Source organism: Apodemus sylvaticus, chromosome 10 (assembly GCF_947179515.1).
Source record: "Apodemus sylvaticus chromosome 10, mApoSyl1.1, whole genome shotgun sequence".
NCBI lineage: Eukaryota > Metazoa > Chordata > Mammalia > Rodentia > Muridae > Apodemus > Apodemus sylvaticus.
In genome coordinates this window covers 36,880,400-36,906,695 of record NC_067481.1, presented here as the reverse complement: position 1 = coordinate 36,906,695, position 26,296 = coordinate 36,880,400, and the positions used below count along the sequence as shown (strand labels likewise).

At 37.5% G+C, this 26,296-nt stretch overlaps 1 protein-coding gene across 1 annotated transcript in view; it reads right to left on the bottom strand.

Moving 5' to 3' along the window:
- Cltc (clathrin heavy chain) overlaps positions 1-26,296 on the bottom strand; it is a 64,698-nt gene that overhangs the window by 18,486 nt on the left and 19,916 nt on the right. The window contains exons 3-17 of the mRNA XM_052194319.1: positions 23,132-23,400; positions 21,945-22,106; positions 20,049-20,162; positions 19,550-19,723; positions 16,214-16,411; positions 15,040-15,240; positions 11,807-11,959; positions 11,261-11,383; positions 9,818-9,955; positions 9,040-9,204; positions 8,771-8,951; positions 6,989-7,152; positions 1,353-1,478; positions 625-767; positions 123-357 (exon numbers count right to left, since the gene is read on the bottom strand). Coding sequence (XP_052050279.1) covers positions 123-357; positions 625-767; positions 1,353-1,478; positions 6,989-7,152; positions 8,771-8,951; positions 9,040-9,204; positions 9,818-9,955; positions 11,261-11,383; positions 11,807-11,959; positions 15,040-15,240; positions 16,214-16,411; positions 19,550-19,723; positions 20,049-20,162; positions 21,945-22,106; positions 23,132-23,400 — 2,546 coding nt within the window. The remainder of the gene's footprint in view (positions 1-122; positions 358-624; positions 768-1,352; positions 1,479-6,988; positions 7,153-8,770; positions 8,952-9,039; positions 9,205-9,817; positions 9,956-11,260; positions 11,384-11,806; positions 11,960-15,039; positions 15,241-16,213; positions 16,412-19,549; positions 19,724-20,048; positions 20,163-21,944; positions 22,107-23,131; positions 23,401-26,296) is intronic.

Below are 26,296 nucleotides of genomic sequence, written 5' to 3'. Positions count from 1 at the left end.
TCTGCACAAAACTGTTCTGGATTAAATAAAAATCATATAGAATCTCAAAATTTGCTAATTGGAAATATAACTAATTAAAGAAATACAGATATTTCTGTACACACTTGGCAAGCAGTACTTACATTGATAAGTTCCAGATCACACTGGCCACGTTCATAAGCAACACAAGCCAGATGTGGGTCTCTTTTCTCACAGTACTTCCCAACAACACGACTGTCATAATACGGGTTTTCACGAAGAAATCTCTCTGGGTTGTTATTACTGTCAATGTATATCTTGGCTAATGCATTGTGAGTAGCAGGCTCCTCACAGCCCTCATGAATTCTAGCCTCAAGCCAAGGAAGAAGCAGCTTCAATCTAATAAAAACAACAACACCCAAACACACTGTGTTAAAAATAGCACAATCTTCTTATAACTAAACAAATATAGTCACATTTCGGAGGAAAAAAAGACAAACAAAAACCTTTCAACTCTAACTGTAAGTATGTCTGTCACCCTTCTGTCAGCTGCCTCCATGATTTGCCCCATGTGCCACACACAGCCAGTCAGCTGTATTTCAACTCTTCCACACTACCAAGAGCTACAAACTTATGTGTTATAATGGAGAGAAAACAGTGCTACACCTGTTTCTTTTTTCCACTTCAGCAACAAGCTCATCAGTAGAGAATTGACCTCTCACAACAAGAATCAAATTTTTAATGACATCTTCAGAGCAGTCAACATCCAGCAATCCTCCAATAACCACAGGAAGTCGACTTGGATTTACCTATGTTTGAAAAAGAGAAAATAAAAAGAATACCATTATATTAATAAGCAAAATTGAGTGAAAAACATTTCTTTTTAAAGCCCTGTTTTAAAAACATTAGTAATAAACTATGAATCTGAAATTATGGTCAGATGAAGGAAAAGTCTAGCTAGAAAGACCTCACAGTCTAATAAGCAGAGAACATCTGCCCTATGGTCCCCCATGTTGCTATAATTAATCAGTTCTACCTAAGGATTGCTCCAAATGCTGAAGTACAGAAATAACAACTGCAGAGATGACTATGGAGAATTACTAAGCACAAAAGCCTCACGAGAATATCCTGAAGTTGATAAAAGTTTCTAGTACCTAATTTAAGCCATGTGCTTTGGGCTTTGGTTCCTAGACTTTTCAATCCATTAGACTACGGTAGCTCTCACACTTCATATTCTGACACAGACGTAAAATTGTAACCAAAAAAAAAGACTGAGCTGGGGAGAAAGATGAAAAGCTATTCTGGCAAACCATTCTTACCAGGCACAAAATTTTGAGAATAATTCAAACTACTGCAGTGATAATGTTTAAATATTTAAGTAACTAAGTACTTACCTTCTGGACATATATCTCTATATACTTCTGAAGATTGTTTCTATATAAATACAGCACCAGGTCATGGACAAAGTCAAACCGATCACAGACAATGATAAGTGGCAACTGATCTGTTAGTTTTGCCTCCTGAAAAGGGAGAGGGGGAAAGAAACTTTAATTTCCTCACTGCATGAATTAAAATATGAGAATCCTTTCTGTGCTCATGGGAGAGGCTTACATAAATGTAGCTCTTCTGTTAAAAGAAACAAATGACCCCAAGGCTGCGTGTCCATCTCCCCATTTCAATACATTTTACTAAGTACAGCTTAGATTCACACACAAAACACCAAGCCCTTCCCATGCACATCCTTAATAAAGAAATTAACAAATTAAGATTTGTGAGCCACCAGCAGCAGTACATAGGTTTTTTAAATCACTACATGGGGACTTTCACTGATAAAGGACATTTCAGGTGAGGTTGGCAGCTGATTTAGTGACACTCTCATATTGGTGGCACAAATGCTCACATTTGTTTCAAACTACTGATTTGTTTTCTAGCCCTCCCCAACACCAAGCTCTAATAACACCAGAACACCCGGCCTCTAGCAATCTATTATAATTAAATCTACAAAGAACATTGTGATAATGGCCATGAATTAAACACACCAAAGAATTTAAAGAAAAAGACATCTTTAAATTGCCCATTGCTTTTACCATAACAAAGACAAAGCTAAAGTCCTACTTATAGACTGACAGAGATGTTATAGACAGGCAGGTAAGGGTAAGACCTGTGTGGGGCAATTACCTGATACATGTCCTGTTATATTCCACAGACATAAGGTACAGCACAAAAAACAACAGTTTCCATCAGGAATTCATTTATGCAGTGACACATTCCTCAATAAATGATTCCTCTAAGAGTTGACTTAGGAAATACATACTAAGCAGGGTAAGACTTTCCCCAATGGTAGTTACTCCTTTTAAAGGTTAGAACAGAATGACCTGGGAGGCGGGGGTCTGGTTTCCCACCTCCCTACCACCCCAGTACTGAGGATTAGGCTAGAAAGGTAATCCTTCACTGAGTAATATCAGACAATAGAATGGCTCTGAAGACTGGGCTCCAGCCACCCAACTATAAACCACATGAAGACTAATCCATCAAAGGTTCAGAAAATATCAAGAGAATTTTGTGAGCTACAATAAATTTAAAAAAATGAAAATTGCTAAAAATGTGAAGTGAAAGTCCAACTGCAGGCTGTTAGCATTAAGGAAAGTGAAAGCATGTGAGGACTTATTTCAGAAGTAGAGAGCACTGTACTAATGGCTGCTAGAATTGTTTCTAGAAAGGATGCTTGATTCTACAAAATGTAAAGTTTTCAGGCCAGTTTTTCCTCCTAAATAAACATTTAAAAAAAAAAAAAACAAACCCTCAGTGCACCTGAAATCTTCTGTGCACATGAAACACAAGTTTCACCAACTAGGGGAAAACATGCAAGCAAATTACTTAGCTAGTTCATTTCTGAGTAGAACTATGGTATTTTCCTAAACTTCACAACAGTTCATGCATAAAATTAATGCTTTATGTTTCTAAATATTTTATTTTTATTTATGTATATGGTGATGTGCACATGAATACAAGAGCCCACAAGGGCCAGAAGCTTTGGATGCACCTGGAATTGCAGGAAATTTGTAAAATAGCCAACACACAGGGGCTGGGAAATGAAGTAGTCCTCTAGAAGAGCAGCAAGTGCTGCTAACTGGTGCGAGCCATCTCTCCAGCCCCATGCTATATATACATTTTAAACCATTTACTAAGGTATTTTGTATTGTGTCATTATTGTTAGCAACCGTTTTTAAGACAAAAGTTGCAACTGGGTAAATACATGTATAGGTTTTCTACAACACAAATTTATTGTAAACAAAACTATTGTAAGCAATCCTGTGTATCACAGAAACTGCCTGAGAGAGGGAAAAGGCGAGGTTCCCTTCACAGCACAGAGTATCACAGCAGACGAGGAGGAGGAGCTGGGTACAGACATCCTACTGTTTGTTTGCTTATGTGTGTGGACGCAGAGGACTTCAGGTGTCAATCCTCAAGAACACTGCTCACCTTACTTATGACAGAAGTCAAGTACTTTACTGACTGAGCTTGTTCACTAACCCTAGTAGTTTCTATTTTAGGCCGAGTAACTGGAGAAAAACCTCTCGTGACATTGGATCAGAAACCTAAGGACAAGGAGCAAGCCATGAAGATCTTGGAGAAAACAAACAAACAACAGTCTAGGGCAGACACAAAATTTCCAACAGCCAAGGACCAGCAACAGTGATTCATCCAGGGAGATTGAGGGCAACTGCATGAGACAGAGCATGGCATAAAGAAAGGGGGGCAAGGTGGAGACATGGGTCTGAGTACCTTCACAGTAAAAAAAGCTACAGACACACTCTTGGTGTATTAATTAAATAATGCTAACAACATTTTTGGACTTCTGTGTAGGTACTTTAACCTTTCTGTAGATTCTAAGAGAAAATTAGCCAGGCTAGTACGGGCCTACTGAATACCATTCTCATCCCTCGCAGGGTAGTTGGGTTTTCTTTGTTTTTCTCCAGCATTATCTCCGTATGTTGCTCATGCTAGCTTTGAACTCATAAGGTTTCTGAGAGCTGGGATTACAGGTAAGGAAGTACCCCCTAACTCTGGTCTACACAGGCTATTGTTTTTGTATTGTATCATATTGCACTGTATGCTCTATTTATTCATTAAAATCAATTTTTTTGAGACAGGCCATATACACCAGGCTGGCCTCAAAGTCCAGGTTCCTCTGACTCAGGCTGTAAAGTGTGGGTGTTGGGATTCTTTATGTGTTCCAATATCTAACTTAAATGTTAAAGAATTAAAGAAATGCTTCTTTAATCTTAAGAACATCATACTCAACTTGTGATAGTTTACATCTGCTTTAACATAAAAGATAACTCAAACATTACCTCCTAAGGCTAAAGAAATATAAAGAAAAGAGTTCAATTACAAAAGAGAAATTCAGCTAAGAAGCCAGAAACAAAAAGCTTCATAAACCTCAATGATACACCAGAAGAAGCAAGCTTTGTCCTGTGAGATTGTGCGGGTGCATCGGCAGCACAACCAACATTTCCTTACAATCTGGCAAGTTTCTTGGGAACCCTAGAAAATTTGACATTATCATGCTAACTAGGCTGCCCACAAAGGTTATGCGGTTAAGATGTGACTTACAAAGTTCTATGTATTGGAGGAAAGCCTCTTTCATTCAACAATGTAAGACAATTTCAGCATCTTGACTCTTTTGTCATATAAAAACCTCTATGGGTCTGCTATGTAACACAGAACCCAGATAAATTCAAAAGAATATCAGCTGATAAAGCTATAAACTACCTCCAAGTGATAGAGGCGGGGCATGCAAATTCCATGTAATAATGGTTTTGTGATCAACCTAGAATTCTGCCAGAAAACCAAAGTAAAATAATTTCATGTGTGACAGTGGACAAGTGGTACTCGGTGAGTTTAGAAGTTTTCTTGTCTTTCATAGAGAGCTGCAAATTTTTATTTTTCTCCATAAAATAACTGGTGTAAGAATAATGTTAACAAGCAAAGTTAAGAGAGTAACTTCCAGGACAGCCAGGATCGTGTACAAAGAAAGCACTTGGGAGGCAGAGGCAAGAGAATCTCTGTGAGTTTGAGGCCAGCCTGGTTTACAAAAGGAGTTCCAGGACCGCCAGAAATGTTACACCGAGAAACCCAGTCTCAAAAATCAAAAATAAATAAGAAAGAAAACAAAAAAAAAAGGAAAAAATTAAATCATAAAAGAGGGCTGGAGAATGGGCTCAGCAATACTTAAGAATATTTGTTGCTCTTTCAAAAGACCTAGGTTCAACTTCCAGTACCCACATGGCAACTCACAGACCTTTGCAACTCTGTTCCCAGGGCATCTGAAGCCCTTTCTGACCTTTTCACACACTAGGTACACACATGGTGCACATACTTACATGCAGGGAAAACAGAATACACAAAAAAAATCAAACAATCAAAAACCCAAAAAACAAAAAAACAAAAAACCCAAATTAAAACAAATGAATAGCCCTTACTATTCTCTAGCTTAGCATTCTTTAAGATATTACTCTTCACTCCAGCACAGGCAGCCTTTATTCTCTCCAACAGAATTCATGTGTCACAAAGCCAACTTATCTTGATCCCACTTGATTTATAAATTATTCATGATTAACACTTGATTTCTGGATTCAGACAGATTTTTTTGTTGTTGTTTTTGTTTTTTGGGGGCGGGCTTTTTGTTTTTTGGATTTGGTTTTTTCGAGATAGGGTTTCTCTGTATAGCCCTGGCTGTCCTGGAACTCACTCTGTAGACCAGACTGGCCTCGAACTCAGAAATCTGACTGCCTCTGCCTCCCAGAGTGCTGGGATTACAGGCGTGCGCCACCACCGCCCGGCGGATTCAGACAGATTTGATGCTAAAAATAAACCTAGATGTTTTCTTAGCCTACAATAAAGGATCCTGAAAATGATACCAAATTTAAACTGAAAAATAAAAGCATCTAAGGCAAAGGCTGGAGGATGGCTCAGTATTATGACTAGCATTCTGAGTTCTAGACCAGAATGCAAAGACAGAACTAACTCCCAAGAGTTGACCTCTAAACCTCTATTCACTTGCCTGGGCACAGAAACACCAGCACAAACACCAACACAAAATAAAAACATAAATTTTTTTTTTTAATTGAAGAGTAAAATATAAGAAACAAGACAAGAATGATACCTTCTGGAAGATGCAGGGATTGTTATATACCCAAGGCCAGTCTAGACACTGCAAAATGAGACTATCTCAAAACAAATTGGAAAGATGATTCAAAGAGTAAAGGCGCTTGTGCCAAATGTGAAGATCTGAGTTTGATCCCTGGGCCTTCCATGACAGAAGGAGAGAATTACCTCTTACGCACATCCTTCTCCCCAGACAAAAATTTTCAAGATAGTAATAAATAAATAAATAAATAAATAAATAAATAAATAAATAAATACACTAATTAATTAACTGTGCTTTAAAAAAAAAGGAATCAAAGCCTTGTAAGGACTAGAGGTCGTCTACCTCTGTACATATTAAAAATGTACATATTACAGGTATGTGTCACCACCTGGGGAGAGAGCTGAATATTCTAAAATGTGATCAAGAACAACTTTAAACTGTGCTTTTCTTAAGCCAGCTATAGTGGCACACATCTTTAATCCCAGCACTCAGGAAGCAGGGGCAGGCAGATCTTCAGCCTGGTCTACAAACTGAGTTCTAGAACAGTCAGGGGTACAGAGTAAGACCCTGTCACAAAAGAAAAAAGAAAAAAGAAATGTGTCTTTTGGGAAAAAAAAAAAAAAAGGAAGTTTTTTGAAAATGAAACTTTTTCCTTCTTTTTAAACAGATGGCTGTTCTTTGGTACTACTTACTAATTTCCTTCCTTATTTCTTGAGAAACCACAGAGTGTTAACTTTAGAAAAAAAAAAAACAGCACAGAATTTGAGAATACTAAAATTTTTCAAGTGTAAGAAAAATTTTTAAGCATGACTGAACCATTGCAGAACTGCTGAACTGAAATTTAAGTCCAGAAGCATGTAGCTTGAAGCCACTTACCTTGAGAAAATTCTTGACTCGCTCGGGATCATAGCAGTTGCTTTCTCTGCAGATTCTTTCCACTTCTTTGATTTGCCCAGTCTTGCAAGCCGCCTGAATATATTTAAAGTGCACATCTGGGTCCTGACTGAAGTTAACAATGGATCCCAGAAAATAAAAGAGACCTTAAAGAAACAAAAGTAACTGAAATTAAGGAACATAGACATGTTTTCTTGTTTTATGTTTGCTTGTTTTGAGACAAGGTCTCATGTGTAACCCTGGCCTCTTTATATGGAGTCCTGGCTGTCCTGATTTTGCTATGTAAGTCAGACTGGCCATAAACTCAAGAGATCCTCCTGCCTCTGACTCCAAAGTGCTGAGTTTAAAAGCATTTGCCATCAAGCCTGGTTATACTTTTGAGAATAACAGAACTAAAAATTAAGCAATTAGAAGTTATGATTACAGTAAATGTTCCTAATAAGTCGGCTTCTTTAAAAGTTCAATAAGAATACAAATTAATGCAGAAACCACTTGAATTAAACAGATATAAATTTCAATCCCTACAGAACAGAAAATTCTGTTTAAAAATATCTTTCTGTGTTTTCCTTGTTTTTTGGAGACAGGGTTTCCCTGGCTGTCATGGAACTCACTCTGTAGACCAGGCTGGCCTTGAACTCAGAAATCAGCCTGCCTCTGCCTCCCCGAGTGCTGGGATTACAGGCGTGAGCCACCACCACCTGGCTGTGTTTTTGTTTTTTTGTGTTTTCGGGTTTTTTTGAGAGGATTTGTTACATAGTTCAAGCTGTTCCTTGAATCTGCCATCCATAGCTGGCTCTAAAGTTTTCAAATAGTAAACGACAGTGCCTCAACAGCAAAGCAAACTTTTATACCACATTTCATGAGAGACTTTAAATAAAGTATCACAAACCAGATGTCTTTCCACAAAAGACAAGTAAAAGCAGTTTCAAAAAAAATTTAGCATGGAGCTGTCCATAAGAACTTTCTGCAGTGATGACCTGTATGTACCTCAGCCACTAACCTCCATGGTTCCTAAGCACAGCCAGACTAACACTACAAGCTTTTAATTACGTTTTAAGTATTTAATTGAATTTTAAATAGCTACATGAGGCCAGTAGCTACATTATGTTAGTAAACAAAATCAAAAGAAACTGACAGACTGGCGTATCCTATGCCTTCTATCTAGAGCACTACACTACAAAGAGAGAGAAGGTTAAGGAGGGACCAGGATTGAGCTAGTGATCCTAAGAGCCACCTAACAAGTGATAACCCAGCACAATCTGTGGAACTGATGCTACTGTGATGTGGTGGGTGCTAAGTGGGTGCACACGCAGGGTAGTGGCCACACAGTAAGCAGTCACCCAGCGAGAAGCACCTCCAGGACCAAGGCAGAGAAGCACTGCTGGGCTAATGGGGTACAAAATGCCCTTGTGAGAATGTAGGATATGCCAGTCTGGCAGTTTCTTTTGATTTTGTTTACTAACAGAATGTAGCTACTGGCCAAATGTAGCTATCACAAGAATCGGAGCTGTGCTTGTAATATTACTATAATTAGTCATCAGTATTTTCATCTTATACAACTAATACAAGACAATACATTTCTTATTACAAATTTCTGCTTTTAGTTCATAAAATATCCAAGCAGGTACTTTTCTACATTGTATATCTCTAGGATCCCATGCATAGAGCACATGTCCCATAAAAATGTTTTTCAAAAAGACAATTTCCAATAGCTTGATTGATTATAAGTGTCTCTCTTGTACCAATTCTGACATTCCTAATTACCTTCAAAACTCTTGAATGATTCAAAGAGTTCAATGAGAGACTGAGTTGACAGCTGTTCATGATATTTAGAAGCCACTTGAACACAGATCTGTAGATTTTGACGAATATTAGCAGACAGCATGGCTCTGAGACATTCTAGGGAATCTTCAACTGATAAGGACCCAAAGTAATTCACTAACCACTAGGGAAAAAAAAAATAAACAAATTAATAATTTACTATCACTCAGTACAAACTGACTAATCACAACTAACAGTTAAGAAAAAAATACCTCAGGGTTAAGAAGATGGGTATGAACAACTGCACGTTTTATATCATATAAATCGGTGAAGTGTTCTAATGCACGCTGCAGCAGGCCTGCCTTCTCACACAGTTGGGCGATATGAGCCCGGTCATAGTGGGTGAACATCTGATTCCCGAGAATGGCATCTGCAACCTAGAAAACCACATTCAGGATGAGGTTGTTTTTCCTTCTCCATTACTTCAGCATGCACCAACACCCAGACAACACACTGAGATTGGATACTGAATAAATGAAAGTATGAAGTACAAAGAATACTAGCTAAATTTTCATAGGAAATAAGCATCTCAAAACTCTGAATGACAATTTGTGAACTTCTGTATAATTGACAACAATACAGGATTGGAGGTAAGATTAAAAACCATGACAACTCTGCTGGCTACATCTTTTATCAATTTGACATGGGTGTGGGTCATCTTGGAAGTGGGAACCTCAAATTTGAAAATGGCTCTAACAGACTACTTATAGGCAAATCTGTAGGGCCTTTTCTTCACTACTGATGGGGAAGGGGAAAAGCCCATGAGGAAAACACCATCCTTGGACAGGTAGCCCTGGGTTACAGAAACAGGCTGAGCAACCCAATAAGCAGTATTCCTCCATAGCCTCTGCCTCAGTTCCTGCCTCCAGGTTCTTCTCCAACTTCCCTAAGAGTTTTAAGGTGAAATAAACTCTTTCCTCCCCAAATGACTTTTGGTCATTTTGTGTTTATCACAAAAATAGGTATCCTAACTAAGACAACAACACATACTTGAGGTGCGTGCATAAGGTTCATCTCAAGCAATCGCGTCTGCAAAGGACCTTCAGAGGGGCGATTATTCTTCAAAGCGTCAAGTAAGAAGGCAGTACATTGTTGGATTAGGTTGTATTCCATAAAGACATCCACAATCTATTAAAAGAGAAAATCAGATATAAGATAGTATTGAAGTGGGAGGAGCTGTAAGACCAAAAGGATGATCAGTGTGGGGAAAATACAAACAAAAAACAATGTACATGTATGCAAGTCATGTTGAAATGCAAAGAACAAGGATGAGTTTTACCAGTTGTTTTTTGTTATGTACTTATTTTATGAGTATGAGTATATCACATATACTCTGAGTTTTTGCATGCTTGTATTTCACATGCATGCCTGGTGTTTACATAGACCAGAGAAGACAACCTATCCAGTGGAACTTGAATTAAGGATGTCTGTGAGCCACCATGTGGGTGGCTGGGAATAAAACCTGGGTCCTCTGTAAGAGCAACAAGGGCTCTAAATTGCTAAGCCATCTATCTAGACCCTGAATACCACATTTAAAGAATATTATTTATACAGCCTATCCTCATATTTAAATTGCAGGAGAAACCAGGTATATGGCTATGCCAGCTCACACCTATAAATGCCAGTATTCAAGAAGCAGCACTAGGAAGATCTAGACCAGCCTGGTCTATATATGAAATCTAGGATTAAGATCAAGCCTGGGCTATATATGAATTCCAGGATGAATTCCAGCTACATAATGAGACTCTGTAAAAGCAAACTAAAAGTTATTGAAAACTCAGTTCTCTGAGTTAGTTTTTAAATACTGAAGGATACACAATATGAAAACTTGGCTTACACACTGATTTTGTCCGCCCCCCCCCCCCAACCAGAGAGGAAACCACTGTGTTTTACTGTTCATATATATACATATACATATATATATATATACACACACACAACACACACACATTTTACTTCTTGGCTTTTTGACCAAGATAAAGTATTTCATTTTCCCATATCCTTCCCTAATTGAACCGGTATTTGTTTTATTTTAAAACAGTAAATTCTATGTACTATTTATTTAAAAAAAACAAAAACTAGTTTTTCTGTGACTAGAGTTAAGTGAGCAGCTCAGTGGACAGAAGCACTTGTAGGCAGGCTGACTCCTGAATGCAACCAGGCTGCAACAGTGTCTGTCGCACAAGTCGTCCTCTGACCTCCGCACCTCTGCTTGTATTAATATTTAGAATTTAAAAACTATTTATAGATGGTATCTTCCTGCCTATTCTTTTGCAATATATTGTGGTAAGGTATTCAGGGTTTATCCATGTAGGCAAACATGAATACAATTTCTGTCAGCTGAAAGTTTAATTTATTCTTCTGAAAAGTTTGTGAAACTCAGACTCCCCAAAACCTCCAACTCCATGAAGAAGAGTTTTAAGATGCCATTACCTGTGTGATATCAGCAAGAGGCTCTTCGTCCTGAACTAACATTTGAGCAAACTGTTGTCCTTGATCTGGACTGATCCGCATGACATTTCTCAGGAGAAAGATCCAATCTGGAGTGTATCCAACCTGCAAACAGACAAAGACTTCAATCATGCCACACAGTTTCGTTTTTAAAACATTAAAAGTTTTTTCTAAAATAAAATACTATTAACAGAGAACTACTGTTGCTATAAAACTCTATTTATACTTTAAGACATTCAATAAGGCCATTGCAATGACATACTTCCTTGAAGATAATTATATGAATGAATGAATGACAATTTCAAAAAATGAGCATATTTAACATGCCTCCACAATCTTAAAATTGTAGTTGATTTCATATATAACACTAGGCATAAACTCTGCATGACAGTTAAGAATGAACTTTTCATGCTTTTCTAAGTTTGAAGATATTCACCAATTAAAAAAAAGAATCAAGTTAAGGCTAATTTCTGTTTTCTTGTTTGTTTTTAATAAACTTGTGTTAATAATTTTTCCCATACAACTCACTTTTTTAGCATATAAAACAATCTTCTGGACTTGACCTGTCTCTGCAAAGCACTGGATGACCTTATTAGGGACATTGGCTCTAAGGTAAACACTCAGTGCTAACGTTGGATCCACGGATTTTACAAGATCACCCAGTTCTTCAGAACATTCCAGCTGCCAAAGGAAAAGGAATTTCGTTAGTGACCCATCTGCTTTTTTTTTTTTTTTTTTTTTTTTTGAGACAGGGTTTCTCTGTATAGTCCTGGCTGTCCTGGAACTCACTCTGTAGACCAGGCTGGTCTCGAACTCAAAAATCCGCCTACCTCTGCCTCCCAGAGTACTGGGATTACAGGCATGCACCACCACCGCCTGGCTGACGCATCTGCTTTTAAAAACGAGTAGTTAATAACATTTCTCTATATAACACATACAGAAGATACTCGTTTTCCAAAAAGATAAATATATAAGGTTTGTGACTAGTAAAGTCTGGATACTATATTCACAGTAATGACTCTGTATAATTCTCCAGAACTACTCCTTAAACAAGGATTTTGCTTTGGCCTACTGAAATTTTTCTTTTAGGTATTTCCTACTACCTTGTTAAGAATGTATATTTTCTTTATAGTAGACTACTATACATCTAATCAAGATATTCAACTATCATAGCTATGTTTTCAACTTTCCGAAAATAATAACACTGATTTTTTTATTTTGGGTGTGCCCACAGAGAGCAGAAGAGGACCTCAGATCCCCTGGAGCTAGAGTTGGAGGTGATTATGAGTCATATGACATGGGTGCTAGAAACCCAACTCAGGCCCTCTAGAGGAGTCATAGAGGCTCTGACACAGTAAGCTATCTCTTCAGTCCCCTGATAATACACCTTTTGATGCAGTCTTGCCAATAAAAATCCACAATGCCAGTTGGGATTTGGAAGCTACGGAAGGAATACAAAACCTGCCTGTGCCACAAATAAAGACATTATCTCATTGTCTCTAAAGAAGTAAATCAATAAATTAAAGAAAGTAAGCCTTAAACTAGGATACACCTTTTACAATTCAATAGCCCTAAGATATTTATCTTTGTTTTTTAACAGTCATTTTTTAGAAGCTTTTAAAAAGTCATTTATCTTTGTTTTTTAACTTTAGGATTTGAGATGGTTAGGCAGGACACTAAATTTACAAAGTAAAATAGATACAAAGTTTACAATTTCCAGGTAGTTTACAGCAGATACCTCTTCAAATCAGCTTCCTAAGCATTCTGATTTACATTAATTTTCTACCTTTTTGTTGTTTGTTTTTCTTTTTTGCAATTTTGGGAACTCAACTTACAGCTTTGTATATCCTAAATAAATTAGTACTATACCACTAACCCACACCCCTAGTCCAATTTTCTACTTTATTCTTTTTTCTTTCCTTTCTTTTGGGGAGGGGAATGGGGACAAAATCTCACTATGTTGACCAAGCTGGCCTCAAACTCAGTTGGCCTGCCTCTGCCTCTAACGTGCTAATTACATATGCTGTGCGGGTTGGTGTACATATACACACGAGAATGCTGTGTGGCTTTATGTACATATACACACGTGATATGCTGTGTGGGTTTATGGACATGTACACACATGTCATACTGTGTGGCTTTATGTACATATACACACGTGAATGCCCAAGACTATACAGAGGTCATGCTGTCAGATTGCCCTGGACCTTACAGGCATTTAACTTGAACCCTCTGCAAGAACAGTATGTAGTCTTAACCACTAAGCCATTTCTTGAGTAATTAAAGAATAATACTTATAAACTCATGTGTTCAAAGAAGTCCTGTCATTCTACACATTTTACCTGAACATGCTAATAGACAATGAATGAACCTTACTATAAATGAGCCCCCATGAATACCAACAGAAGGTAATAATATTCAAAAAATTTATACCCTATTACATAGGTCATCTCAGTTATCCTGGCTATTCCCATCCTGCTATATCTTGTATAATTAGAACAGCTTTCAAAAATGTTAGCTTGGCTGTTCTTCAGGAGAGAATGGTATGTGCTAAGCCTCTCAAGTCTAAAGTACTATCCTCTAGTAGCCTGTAAGACAAGACTAGCAGAAGACAGGCTAAGAAACAAGAACTTAAGACTCCAGAATGTACCAATACGACCAACATACACTGCTGCTGAAAGGTTTAATATCTTGGTGAGTAATCACTCCAAGGGTGCTGCCTCAGTCCTGACAATGGCAGAAAACATGGCAACACAAACTGTTACTTTAGAAATGTAGGAAGGAACGCTTTCTTGTGTAATTATATAAAAAGAATAATTATAAATTGCTTAAAACTTGTTTGTTGGCCTACAAATAATATTTATTGTTTGTTTTTCATTCTTCATTTAAAAAATGTGCTTTGCAAAACAGTATAAAGTGCTGAATATATAAGATATATATGACAGCACAGAAAGCTAGTAAATGATAAACTACATTTTATATTGAAATATAATACAATATAAAAAATAAGATAATTTTTATATTGTATTATATTTATAGACTCCCATTTATAGACTCCCATTTAAAATCGTTTAAATACTTTTTCACGTTAACACCATTTAACTTTATATGAAATCACTGTCAAACAGAACCTCAGTATATTAAATACAGTCAGCTTGGCTGTTGCATACCAAAGTATGTTTACTAGCATCAAAAGTTATAATGTTGATGACAGTTTATAAATTCTTACAGAGAAAGAAAGAGCAAGCAGGAACTACTGGGCATGCATATCAAGTGTGGGATGTGGAAGATCACATGTTAAGCAATGTCAAATATACTAACAAATATGCCTGTACAATGAAGGAAGCTTCTCATGTTAATTTTTTCCAAGTCCAAACCAATAGTAACTCACTTCTAGGCTAGTAGTTTTTAACTACTAAGCAATAATCCTGGATCATGTGTTAAAATGGCAAGGTCTGTTTTTGTTTTATTTCTACAAGCAACAAATAACAGATAGAAAGATACTTTGGTAGAAACCAACAATTTTAACTTGCTAACATGGTATTTTTTGTTTGTTTGTTTTGTTTTGTTTTCTGAGACAGGGTTTCTCTGTATAGCCCTGGCTGACCTGGAACTCACTCTGTAGACCAGGCTGGCCTCGAACTCAGAGATCCACCTGCCTCTGCCTCCCAAGTGCTGGGATTAAAGGCGTGTGCCACCACCGCCCGGCTGCTAACATGGTATTTAAACAAAGGAAAATTAATTAATTTAAATTAATGTACCTTATCTTCTTTCAGCCATTTCTCCAAAAGCTGTTTCCGCCCTTGCTGAAGTACAGGTCTACATAACTCTAAGGACTCGTATTTGTTCAACTGGCCCTGGTCCAAAAGGATTCCAAAATACTGAAGTAGAGGTGACGTTTGACCTGGCTGAGCTGGAACACTCTGGAATCGACGGATGGTATCTGGAGTACGAAGGATTCCCTTTAAGAAAAAGAAAGGTTGAAAAGTCCTCAGTAACTGACTCCTCAGTAATCCGGTGACACTACCAACCCTCCATGCCCTTAGATCTGAACCACATGGTTGACCTATGGCCTCCACATTTCAAACAGTCACCACAGTGCAAAGATTAACATGTCTGGTTCCATGACACAAAATTATTCAAAATCAGAAATTGCCAAGGTAATTAATTATGTCAACATATGAAATAAGCATAGTCTTCCCCAAGGAAGACCACACCAATTGATTATCTACTATTTAATGGTCAGCCAAGAAAACATATACATACAAGCAGGATTACAGGCTGGGCAGGTTATATTTATATATTTGGGAATATACTCATATATACATATGAATATAATCATGATGAAAAGATCATGAATTTGAAAGGAACAAAGGAGGAGTAACGTGAGAGGGCTTAGAGACAAAAAGGGGAAGAGAAAAATGATGTAATTATACTAAAATCTCAAAAAAAAAAATTAAAGCACATTAATGAAATAGTAACCCCTAGTCTCTACATCAAGTTCAGTAAGTACAAGCTCCACAACTAACACTAGCTAGGAATGCAGGTTACCAATTCAGTTCAACATAAACTAATGTAAAGGCCTATAGATTCTGCTCATTTTCTGATAACTGTACACACTACAAGACAATCCATTTATTGACTGCTCAAATTAAAATAGAAAGCCATCATTATGAGCCCAAAGAGTGTTGTATTTTAGTAACTAGACATAATTCCACCCATATCAACTATAGGTCTATAGCTCTACATATCCTAAGATTCTGCATTTTTACACACCAAACCAAGAAACACTGAGAATTAATTATCATATTCTATTAAAGGAAAACTGTAACTGGAAAGTAGTTAATCTTACAGAGCTGGTTCCTCTCTTATCAGTATCAAAAATAAAGACTATTAAGGACAACTCAAGCACAGCAACTTTAATTTCATAACTACCTTTGGTGCATTAGCAGCCACCTTCGCAGCCTCTGAGTAGTTTCCCTGGGCAAAAAGAGCATTAAATTTCCGGGCAAAGAGTTCTTCAGCACCAGCTAGGTTGTTCCGCACAGCCATTCTCAGAGCCAAATCAGGATTTTGTAGGACATTGGTGATGTAAGGAATTATGTTCTCCTCTTCCACACAAACTGACAGGACCTGCAGGTTAACCATCAGACAATAGTTGCATCATGTTAAATCTGTCTAGACTAAGTCACAAGGTAATTGATTATCCTGACATTTGCTTGTTCTGCTACCATGGTAACTACCATTGAAGCTTCACTATCAATGGTTACAATGCATGGTAAGGTTATAGAAGGAGCTCCAGGTTAAACTCTAACATCAGCACAATAGCAGAGAGATGAAGCCCTCCAGGCTCCTGAACTCCTGATTATCAAATCATCCCTAACCCACTCATTCTTGACCTTTTATCCATGAGAGACACAACTAAATAGAGAGATGAGAGCTATTTACTTTTCAAAACCACCTTTGGATGGTGCTAGGAATATAATAAAACAAAGATAAGCCCCTTTCCTAAAGAGGACAAGAAACTGAGATAGCAAGCAACTTTAATTCAGTATGACAAAAATGTTACAAGGACAGATTCTTCCATTACAGGGACTCAAACACCTGAGTCTGGATTTGAGATAAGAATCAGAATTGCCTCATCATAAACTATATCACTTTTCAAAGATTGATTAACTGAAGGATGTTTACTTTTGGGAAGAATATATATACTAACCTGGAAAAAAACCAGCAAATGATAAAACCACTACACTAGTAGCTTTTAAGAATTTTAACCATCTCAGAAAATACTTACTGGCAGAAAGTTTTTCTTAATTTTAATACTATACTCTCACAGAATGAGAACTACTTGCTAGATAATATGAAGTTATCAAATATCCCAAATTCAGAACAGCTAATATCAATTGTATGATACCTACTCAACTGGGTAACTTCCCAGACACCACAATAGGTACTTTAACATATGGCTTTCTGATAGTAAATATTCAGTAATAACTTAAGAAGTTAAGAAGTAGGATGCAGATAGAAGTCTTATTTCTATAGTTGATGGATCCTGTCTTAGGGATATCAGGAAAAAAAAAACCCTATAAAAAGGAGTTTGTTGGGGGCTGGAGAGATGGCTCAGTGGGTAAGAGCACTAACTGCTCTTCCTGAGTTCAAATCCCAGCAACCACATGGTGGCTCACAACCATCCGTAACAAGATCTGATGCCCTCTTCTGGAATGTCTGAAGACAGCTACAGTGTACTTACATATAATAAATAAATAAACCTTTTTTTTTTTAAAGATTTTATTTATTGTTATATATATATAAGTACACTGTAGCTGTCTTCAGACACACCAGAAGAGGGCATCAGATCTCATTACAGATGGTTGTGAGCCACCATGTGGTTGCTGGGATTTGAACTCAGGACCTTCAAAAGAGCAGTCAGTGCTCTTAACCACTGAGCCATCTCTCCAGCCCATAAATAAACCTTTTAAAAAAAGGAGTTTGACAAATCTGTAACAGAAACAGATTTTTCTCACAGATTTACTTCTTTTCATTAGACAGTATTGAAAAGATTTTGCCATTATACTTTGTAGTGCATTTGGGGGGGGGGGCAGTTATAAAACTATTACTTTAAATATGAAATTGCAAATGACAATAATGGGCACTGGAGAGATGGCCATGAGGCTGAAATAAGAGCCCTGGATACTCTTCCAGAATAGCATAGTTTGGTTTCTAGGATCCACATGGAGGCTTACAACCATATGTTACTCCAGTTCCAGGAATTCTAATGTCCTCTTATCCCCACAGGAACCAGGTACTCATGTGGTACACAGACAAAGGCAGGCAAAATACCCAGACATATAAAATACCATAAAACTAAATACTGATTCATGCCATTTACTAGGCCTAAAAATAATGATCAAGGTAAGTAAAACTAAGTCAAGGCACATACAAGTGAGGCAACCTTTTTTAATCTTATTTAATTATTTTCTTGTTTGTTTTATAATTTTTGAGATAGGTTCTCAACTGCCTTGACTGGCCTACAACGCACAGAAATCCACCTAACTGAACCTTCCAAGTGTGGGAATTAAAGGTGTACGCCCATGCCAAATTCTATATAACAATCCTTTTTATTTATTTAGTATGTGCATATGTGTGCACATTCATAAATACATAAACATCATGTTTATGGAGGTCAGAGGACAACTTGGGGAAGTCAATTCTCTCCTACCATGTGAAACCAAGAGGTCACACACAGGTCACCAGGTCTGCTGACAATCACATCTACCAGCTGAGCCAGCCTCTGGCCCCTAATAACCTTTTTTTAGTAAATTTTATTATGTGTATTTGAGATTTTTGAAATGTCACATGATAAATAGCAAATGGTCACAGAAAAGAAAATTAATATCATTCTGTACCTTTTAAAATTACATTTATTTGTTTACTTATTATATATGTGTGCATGCATATGTGCTTTAGTGTATGTATACATTTAATTATTTATTATTTATTTGTTGTATGTGTACATATATGTGTTCAAGTGTATGTATGCCTGTCACAGTGCACAAATGGATTCAGAGGACGACATGCAAGAGTCTTTCTTTATAACATATAAGTTTGGGGGACTGAACTCAGGTCATTTTTACCAGCTGAGCCATCCTAACTGACCCTCAATTTTTGTTTTGTTTTCTAAAGAAAAGTTGTACTTTATTTGTAAATCCTGGGAACTAAGGAAATGCCTCAATTCACAAAGTAAAAAAGACCTTTTCTCAAAAACTGAAGTGGAGGAGAGGCTGGAGGCCCAACAAATAAGAGAACTTGTTACTCTTACAGAGGACCTTGGTTTGGTTCCTAGCACCCACATGGTGGCTCACAGCCCTTGGTAATGCAGGAGACTTGATGCCCTCTTCTAATCTCCATAGTTACTGCAGAAACATAGTGCACATATGTGAGGAAAAACAAAACACAGAAAGTAAAATTTTTCTTTCAAAATGAGGTAGAAAAATAGCAGACACCTGCTACTAACCTCTGACAGACACATCCTTATACAATTTTATTAACTTTAATCTTTATATTGAACCAATGTCAAACCTGTTAATCTTACATATGCTATTTTATATTTTATGTCCTTTGACCTTCATCTAATTTCGTCTCTTTGCCTTCCCCCATTAAGAACTCTTTTCTGATATCCAAAATTAACTTTTGGAAAAAAAAAAACAAAAAACAAAAAAAGTACTAATGATAATGTGCTACTTAAATGCTTAAGTTTCAAGGTTTCCTTACTTGTCCCTTTCTGTTGACTCCTATTATTCCAGCGGTGGCTTCATGAGGTGCGGTAACAAAGATCGTTTCTCCACTGATTCTGTTCATGTAGATGCATGTGCCAGTCTCGAGATCATAGAGGTGAATGTAACCATACTTGGTAATCAAGAACACCACATCATGCTTTTCACTGATCTGAGCAAAGAAAATGAACACTTTCTATTAAACTCTGACGTGACGCTTACAGGAAAAAATGGTAAAGTAATATTAGGGTTTCCCTCATTATAACTTGTATAAATGTGGGATAGCTCAAGTAAATGCATAACACACTAGAGTATGAATGAAATCTGCAAGACAAAAGGCAACATAATTCTGACAAGATAGCCCAATTATTACATGAAAGCAAATAGTATTTCATTAATAATTTTTATCTTAGAGTAATTCTTTTAAGCACTACTTATATCAACTGTGAACAGGATATAAATTAATTTAAGGTGAGATTTTGATTTTGATAAAATACCTGCATTGCAACAGGAAAGTCATTTTGTGCTTCTGGAGGAAAGAAAACATCCACTGCCTTCTTTGGAAAGGGTTGATTTCCTGTGGGTGGTGTACCAACTTCAATGATATGTAACTGTTAAAAGAAAATAAAATCTACTATCAACCTAAATCATGTATCATTTGGTCATTACAAGATTTTAGAAGCCAAATGGAAATAAACGAATGTTCTATGGTAAGTGAACTATTTGATCATCAATACTGTAGGGTGCTCCTCCATAAATTAAAACCGAATGGGGGAAGGATGTTCCCAAAGTCATACATTTCCTGTAGGATTACTTGGTTTTTGAAATAAGTCTTACAATGTAGTCCAGAATGACCTAGGGGGGGGGGGAAATCATGACCAGGTTAGCCTAGAGCTCAGAGAGACCTGTGTGACTTGAGTGCCGGAATTAAAGGCATGTGTCGCCATGTCAAGCTACATACCATTCTTGAATTGGCAAAAGTACAGAGGTAGGGAGGAGGTCTGACTCTAAAGCCATGCTGAGGCTCACAAGATGGCTCAGCTGGTAGAGGCACTTATGGAACAGACCACCAGCTAAGTTCAATGCCAGGAAGCTATGGGAAAAAGCCAGACACAGCTGGAATTCCAGCACTCATAGGACTAAATGAAAGGTACAGAGAATCACTTGAGCCTCTTAGGTGCTAGGATTCAGATGGCTATATTCTTGTTTTTCATTCTTGAAAATTTAAGTCACTAAAATAAAATAAAATAACTTGAAAATAAAATAAACTTGAAAATAAAAGTCACTAGGGTGACTGGGGTGGACAAAGATGAGGTTTGTTTTTTCTGAAAACAAAATAAAATAACTTGAAAATAAAAATAAAATAAACTTGAAAATAAAAGTCACTAGGGTGGCTGGGGTGGACAAAGATGAGGTTTGTTTTTTTCTGACTTGAGGACAGAGAGAAGAGTCAAGTTCTGGTAGCGAGTAGAGCCAGTATTCCATTTTAGAGGCAGCAAGCAGTTGTTTTCTGTGTCTCTCAAAGCCAGCATGCAAGCCATGTGACTTTGCCTATACTAGACTTCAAGGAGGGAGCTAGGGACATCAGGTTATTTTAAGACTGAGGGAGCAGCTACTCTGGCAGTGAAAATAGCAGCAAACTGAGTCACTGGGCCCCAGCAGTGCAGGCCCATCAAAAGCACAGTTCAAAGATCTGCAGCGTGACTTCTGCCTGGACGCCTGGCTACCACTAATTTTTGCTTATTTCTCCTTTCCCAAGTTTAGTTATACAGCTGTCCTAGCTACTGCCAGGTAGCCAATACCTGTCAATACATTTTTTTAAACTCCAATCAACCAGACCTTGTTTCTGCTGTCCTCAACCAAGAATTTCAATACAAAACCTGTCTGGGTAATTTCAATATACAGCTAGAGATGAGACTCTCTAATTTAAGTTGCAATCCATTCCATCTACCTCAAGTCACCTAGGGAATTTAAAAAGGAAGAATCGACTTCATCCAGGTTAATACTTAATGAATCAGACTCTTAACATGCACTGCACACATAAATGGGTATTTTAGCAACCCTAATGAGACTATGCAGAGTAAACAACACAACAAAAAGCCTTTGATAAAAACAATCAAAAAACTCAAAAGCTGGGCACAATGGTCTAAAGGTCTATAATCCCAGCACGCAGAACCTGAGGCAAGAGGACTTACTTCAAAACCAGCCCATGGTATATAACAAGACACTGTTAAAAGTTAAAATCCACAGATGACAGAATAGGATTATACATACTATTTGTCAGGCACCACAAATCTGAATACTATGAAACTAAGGAAGAAAGATGAGTATTTTTAACTTAGATGACAAAGAGCAAAACAGACTCACTAAAATAATTATTGGACAAAACTTACCTTTCCTCCTGCCTGACCCCGCACAGCAAAACAAAATAACGTTGATTCTTCTGCATTCCCTTCCATCTTAAATTGTGCAAAACTAGCAGCATGACCTTCTATAGGCTGAGAAACTTTCCTGTCTACAGAATACAGCTGCATAGCTCCAACCACACGATTTTGCTGCAAAGAACAAAAACAAAAACCAAAAAACTTTAGAGATCCAATGACCCAGATCTCAGATTCAATAAGAGAGATACAATAGTTTGCCATCTTCAGCATTACTTGTCTCTCTCTTTCTCTCTTTTTTTTAGATCTATTTATTTTATGAATATGAGTACACTGTTGCTGTCTTCAGACACCAGAAGAGGTCATATGAACCTATCACAGATGGTTGTAAGCCACAGTGTAGTTGCTGGGATTTGAACTCTGGAAGAGCAGTCAGTGCTCTTAACTGCTGAGCCATCTCTCCAGCGCCGCTTGTTAGTCTCTTATTGTTGATTACATACTTCTTAACTTCAAAAGTTTAACTCCAAAATTATCTTATTAAAGTTTAATGTGAATAAAACATGTCTCATCCTGTCATTTATCCATCTTACAACAATACAAATTGACTCTGCAGCACACTGACTCCAGAATAAATTCTAAATCATTCAATCTTTCCTTTATCTTTGAAAAATAAAAACAACTGATAAGAGTACTCAAATTTCATGTCAGGTTAAAGGTATAAGCCAGCAATCATTATTTTTAAAAAAGAAAGTCTTTCAAAATAAGTCAAATTCAGTAAGATTGGGTATAAAGACCTACCTGAAGTGATGTTCAACAGTGCTTTAGACCACTTCCTTCATCAAAAACTAACCAGTGTGCTCCAGAGGAGGAACAACAACATAAACCAACCAGTACCCCCAGAGCTCCCAGGGACTAAACCACCAACCAAAGAGTACACATGGAAGGATGCAGCAGAGGATGGCCTTGTTGGACATCAAAGGGATGATAGGCCCTTGGTCCTGAGAAGGCTCAATGCCCTAGCATAGGAGAATGCCAGGACAAAGAAGGAGGAGTGAATGGGTTGGTGGGGGTGGAGGTGGATGGGATAGGGGTTTTCGGAGGGGAAACCAGGAAGGGGGATAACATTTGAAATGTAAATAAAGAAAATATCTAAAACAAAAAATCAAACAACAACAACAAAACACACTAACGAGTATTACCTGTGCAGATATGCCAGTCAGAAGCAACCACTTCTGCTTCGCATCTGTACGATAATTGATGATCTGGCATCCTGCAAGGCTAGAATGACGATCAAACATTTTCACTGGCTGAGACTCTCCTTCCATACTCCAGTGATAAACTGCATTATCCGTAACAAGAGCAACCGTATTCAAAGAGATCCATTTCCAGAAGGTGACATCATCAGTCATAGTATGGGCCTTCATTTTACTTTTCATTTCAATGTTAAATATCTGAAGAGTTTTTCCAGCTGAATACAAAATTAAAGAATGAAAAAAAGCAAAGTTTAAAATTAATTAATATCTAGCTAGACTAGCCCTTAAATTCCAAGTAATGTGGTTTTATTCTGGGACTAATAACTATAGGAGTCACATTGCTAGAACTACAGCCACAGAGGAGATTAACAGCTGAGACCAAGCAAACCAATATATACCTACACCCGTCGGCAAAACTCTTTATTACCTCTAATGAACACCTCGGCAATACTATAAACATATGACTTCTACAGGATTCGTCATCCCAAATGCAAATGAGACTAAGGAAAAGCTTTCCTACTGATAAACAAAGCTGTAACTTTCGTTGCATACTTGGCTCACACATAAACTAAGATAGCTGTATATACACAAGACAAAGCCAATCTAATGAAACACAAGGAGGAAATATCCACTTTTTAAAATGCAGTCATCTCTCACCCAACTCAATTTTGTGGAAACTGCGTTTTGAAAAGAAGTTGCACTTCAACTTTGCTGGGTCACCAAAGTGCATGCTACATTTAACTGGTCTAAGAAACAAAGGGAAAATAGAAGTGCTGGAGAAAGGAGAGGGAGATGGGGAGGGTGGTTTGAAATGCTGTTAATACACTGGAGTGAGAACAAGGTTCAAGCTTCGACCAGCTAAGACAGTAAGGTTTCAGTAAAAGGAGGGTGAAATTTGCATTTAATGTTAAAAGTCCAGAGTCAGATGCAAGGGCTTATACTTATCATTTGAAATTTATCACAGTCGGAAAGATGATTTCACTGAAATCAACAGCAGTCAAAGCCCACAGCTATGACTATGCTATGAAGATAATCCTCGGAGACTGAGGACAACTCCGTCCCTGAGCCACAGAGAATCTGGCTCCTAAAGGACAAAAGCTGTCAGAGTGCGAGGGTAACAGAGGAGGTGGGAAACAGACAAAGCCTAAGAGCTTTGTACCTCAACCCATCTTACTACATAACAAAGCCTTCAAAGCCTTCTTCTATAAGACAGTGTATGACTACCATCCCACACGGTTTATAAATCACAACCAGACTGGAGAAATTGTGAAAGTTATAGTCCTGTTTATAAAAAGAAGGCATAAAGTTTAAACTGGCTTCAGAGGGAAGCAGAATTTTTTAAGAATTTGCTTTTCTTTATTGCATCCACCAACCTCTAAATGACTAAATTTTTTATTCTGTTTTACATGAAAGGGGATTATGTGTAAGTGTCTGAGGGAAGGAAACAGGGGATCACAGCTATGAAGTAGACAGACACAAAGTATAACACACCATTTTGCAAAGCTATAAAGATTTTTTTCAATTATTCTTTTTATAGAACAGGACAATGACTAACACAATCTAATTTAAGGTAACTCACCATCTGCACACATAAGAAAGCATTAAGAAATGTGATAAGACAACAGTAACATTAAAAATAGAGAAGAACTTAGCAAAATTTAAGTGATGGCCTTAAAAAGGGAAGTGTGATGTATGCAAAGCACTTGAATTCAAATTATTTAAGGAGGTTGACAGACACTGTAATACTTTAAAACATAATGAACTTTTAATAAAAGCAAAATGTATACTATCCCAAAATATCTTGTCATAGGTAGAAGGTAGAATGCCCCGCCTAAAGATTTTGCCCGGCACAAATTCTGATGTTATGTTGACTATATTATTCTTAGCTCCCAACCTACCAGTAAGATACTCCAAAATATTCCAAAACCTGTACCATGGAACCAGAAGATCAGGCTTCTAATCTGTGACTTTCAGATCAGTTAATGATGCTCAAGAGTAAAATCCATGCAGAGATGCCAAATCTCAGTCTGAAGTGTGGAACAGGGAAAGGCATCTGCTGCCAGCCAGCCTCACACGGTGGGAGGTGAACAGACTTCCCCAAGTTGTCCTCTAGCCTGCACATGTAAGCTCCCACACATAAATACAAAAATAAACAAAATGTCCTAAAAAGAATTCTAAAACTCTCCTCAAAGCCAAAAAAGCTCTCAATATTTCTAGACCCGAACATTTCTAATAAAAATTATTCATGATGTAGTTTTAAAGATGAACTGGGTTGGGCATGGTGGTGTGTGCCTTTTATCCCAGCAATAGGAAGGCAAAGGCAGGTGGATCTTTGTGACTTTGAAACTAACCTACTCTAATAACAAGATCAGGACATCAGAGGCTACAAAACAGAGTAACCATGTCTTACAGAAACAAAACTGTAACACCAAAATAAGGCCTGCAGTTTAAATGATGTGAAGAAAAGATGGGTTGAAAGCCCAGCACCTGGGAGGCAGAGGCAGGCGGATTTCTGAGTTCGAGGCCACCCTGGTCTCTGGTCTACAGAGTGAGTTCCAGGACAGCCAGACAGTCAGGGCTACATAGAGAAACCCTGTCTGGAAAAACCAAAAAAAAAAAAAAAAAAAAAAAAAAAAAAAAGAAGAAGAAGAAGAAGAAAGAAAAAAGAAAAGTTCAGCACCTCTAAAAACTCATCCACACTTTTATAAATTATCAGGAAACTGAATTCTTTCTTATTATCAAGAAAGACAAAGGCTAAGCTATAGCTCAGTATCAACTCTCTACACACCTGCCTAGCATGTGTGTAGCACTGGATCCAATCCCTAATTAAAACACAAAGGAAATGGAGGCATCTTTAAATGCCACTTCAGGGGTCCAGCAGTTTGTACTGAGACTTCCTAGTCTTAGTAACTTTTAGTCTTCTATTATACCTTCATTCTAAAATTCAAAGAAAAAGAAAAGGGGTTCTCAGATAAAATGAGAATGCTTAACTGTATTTAGATTGATCTTCAGCATTGTTGCCTGTGGAAATGAGTTAGTTTGGCTGGGCCAGGCTGCCCACACCTATGAGCTCCACTACTCAAATTCTCTTAGGCAAGAGAATTCCAGGTC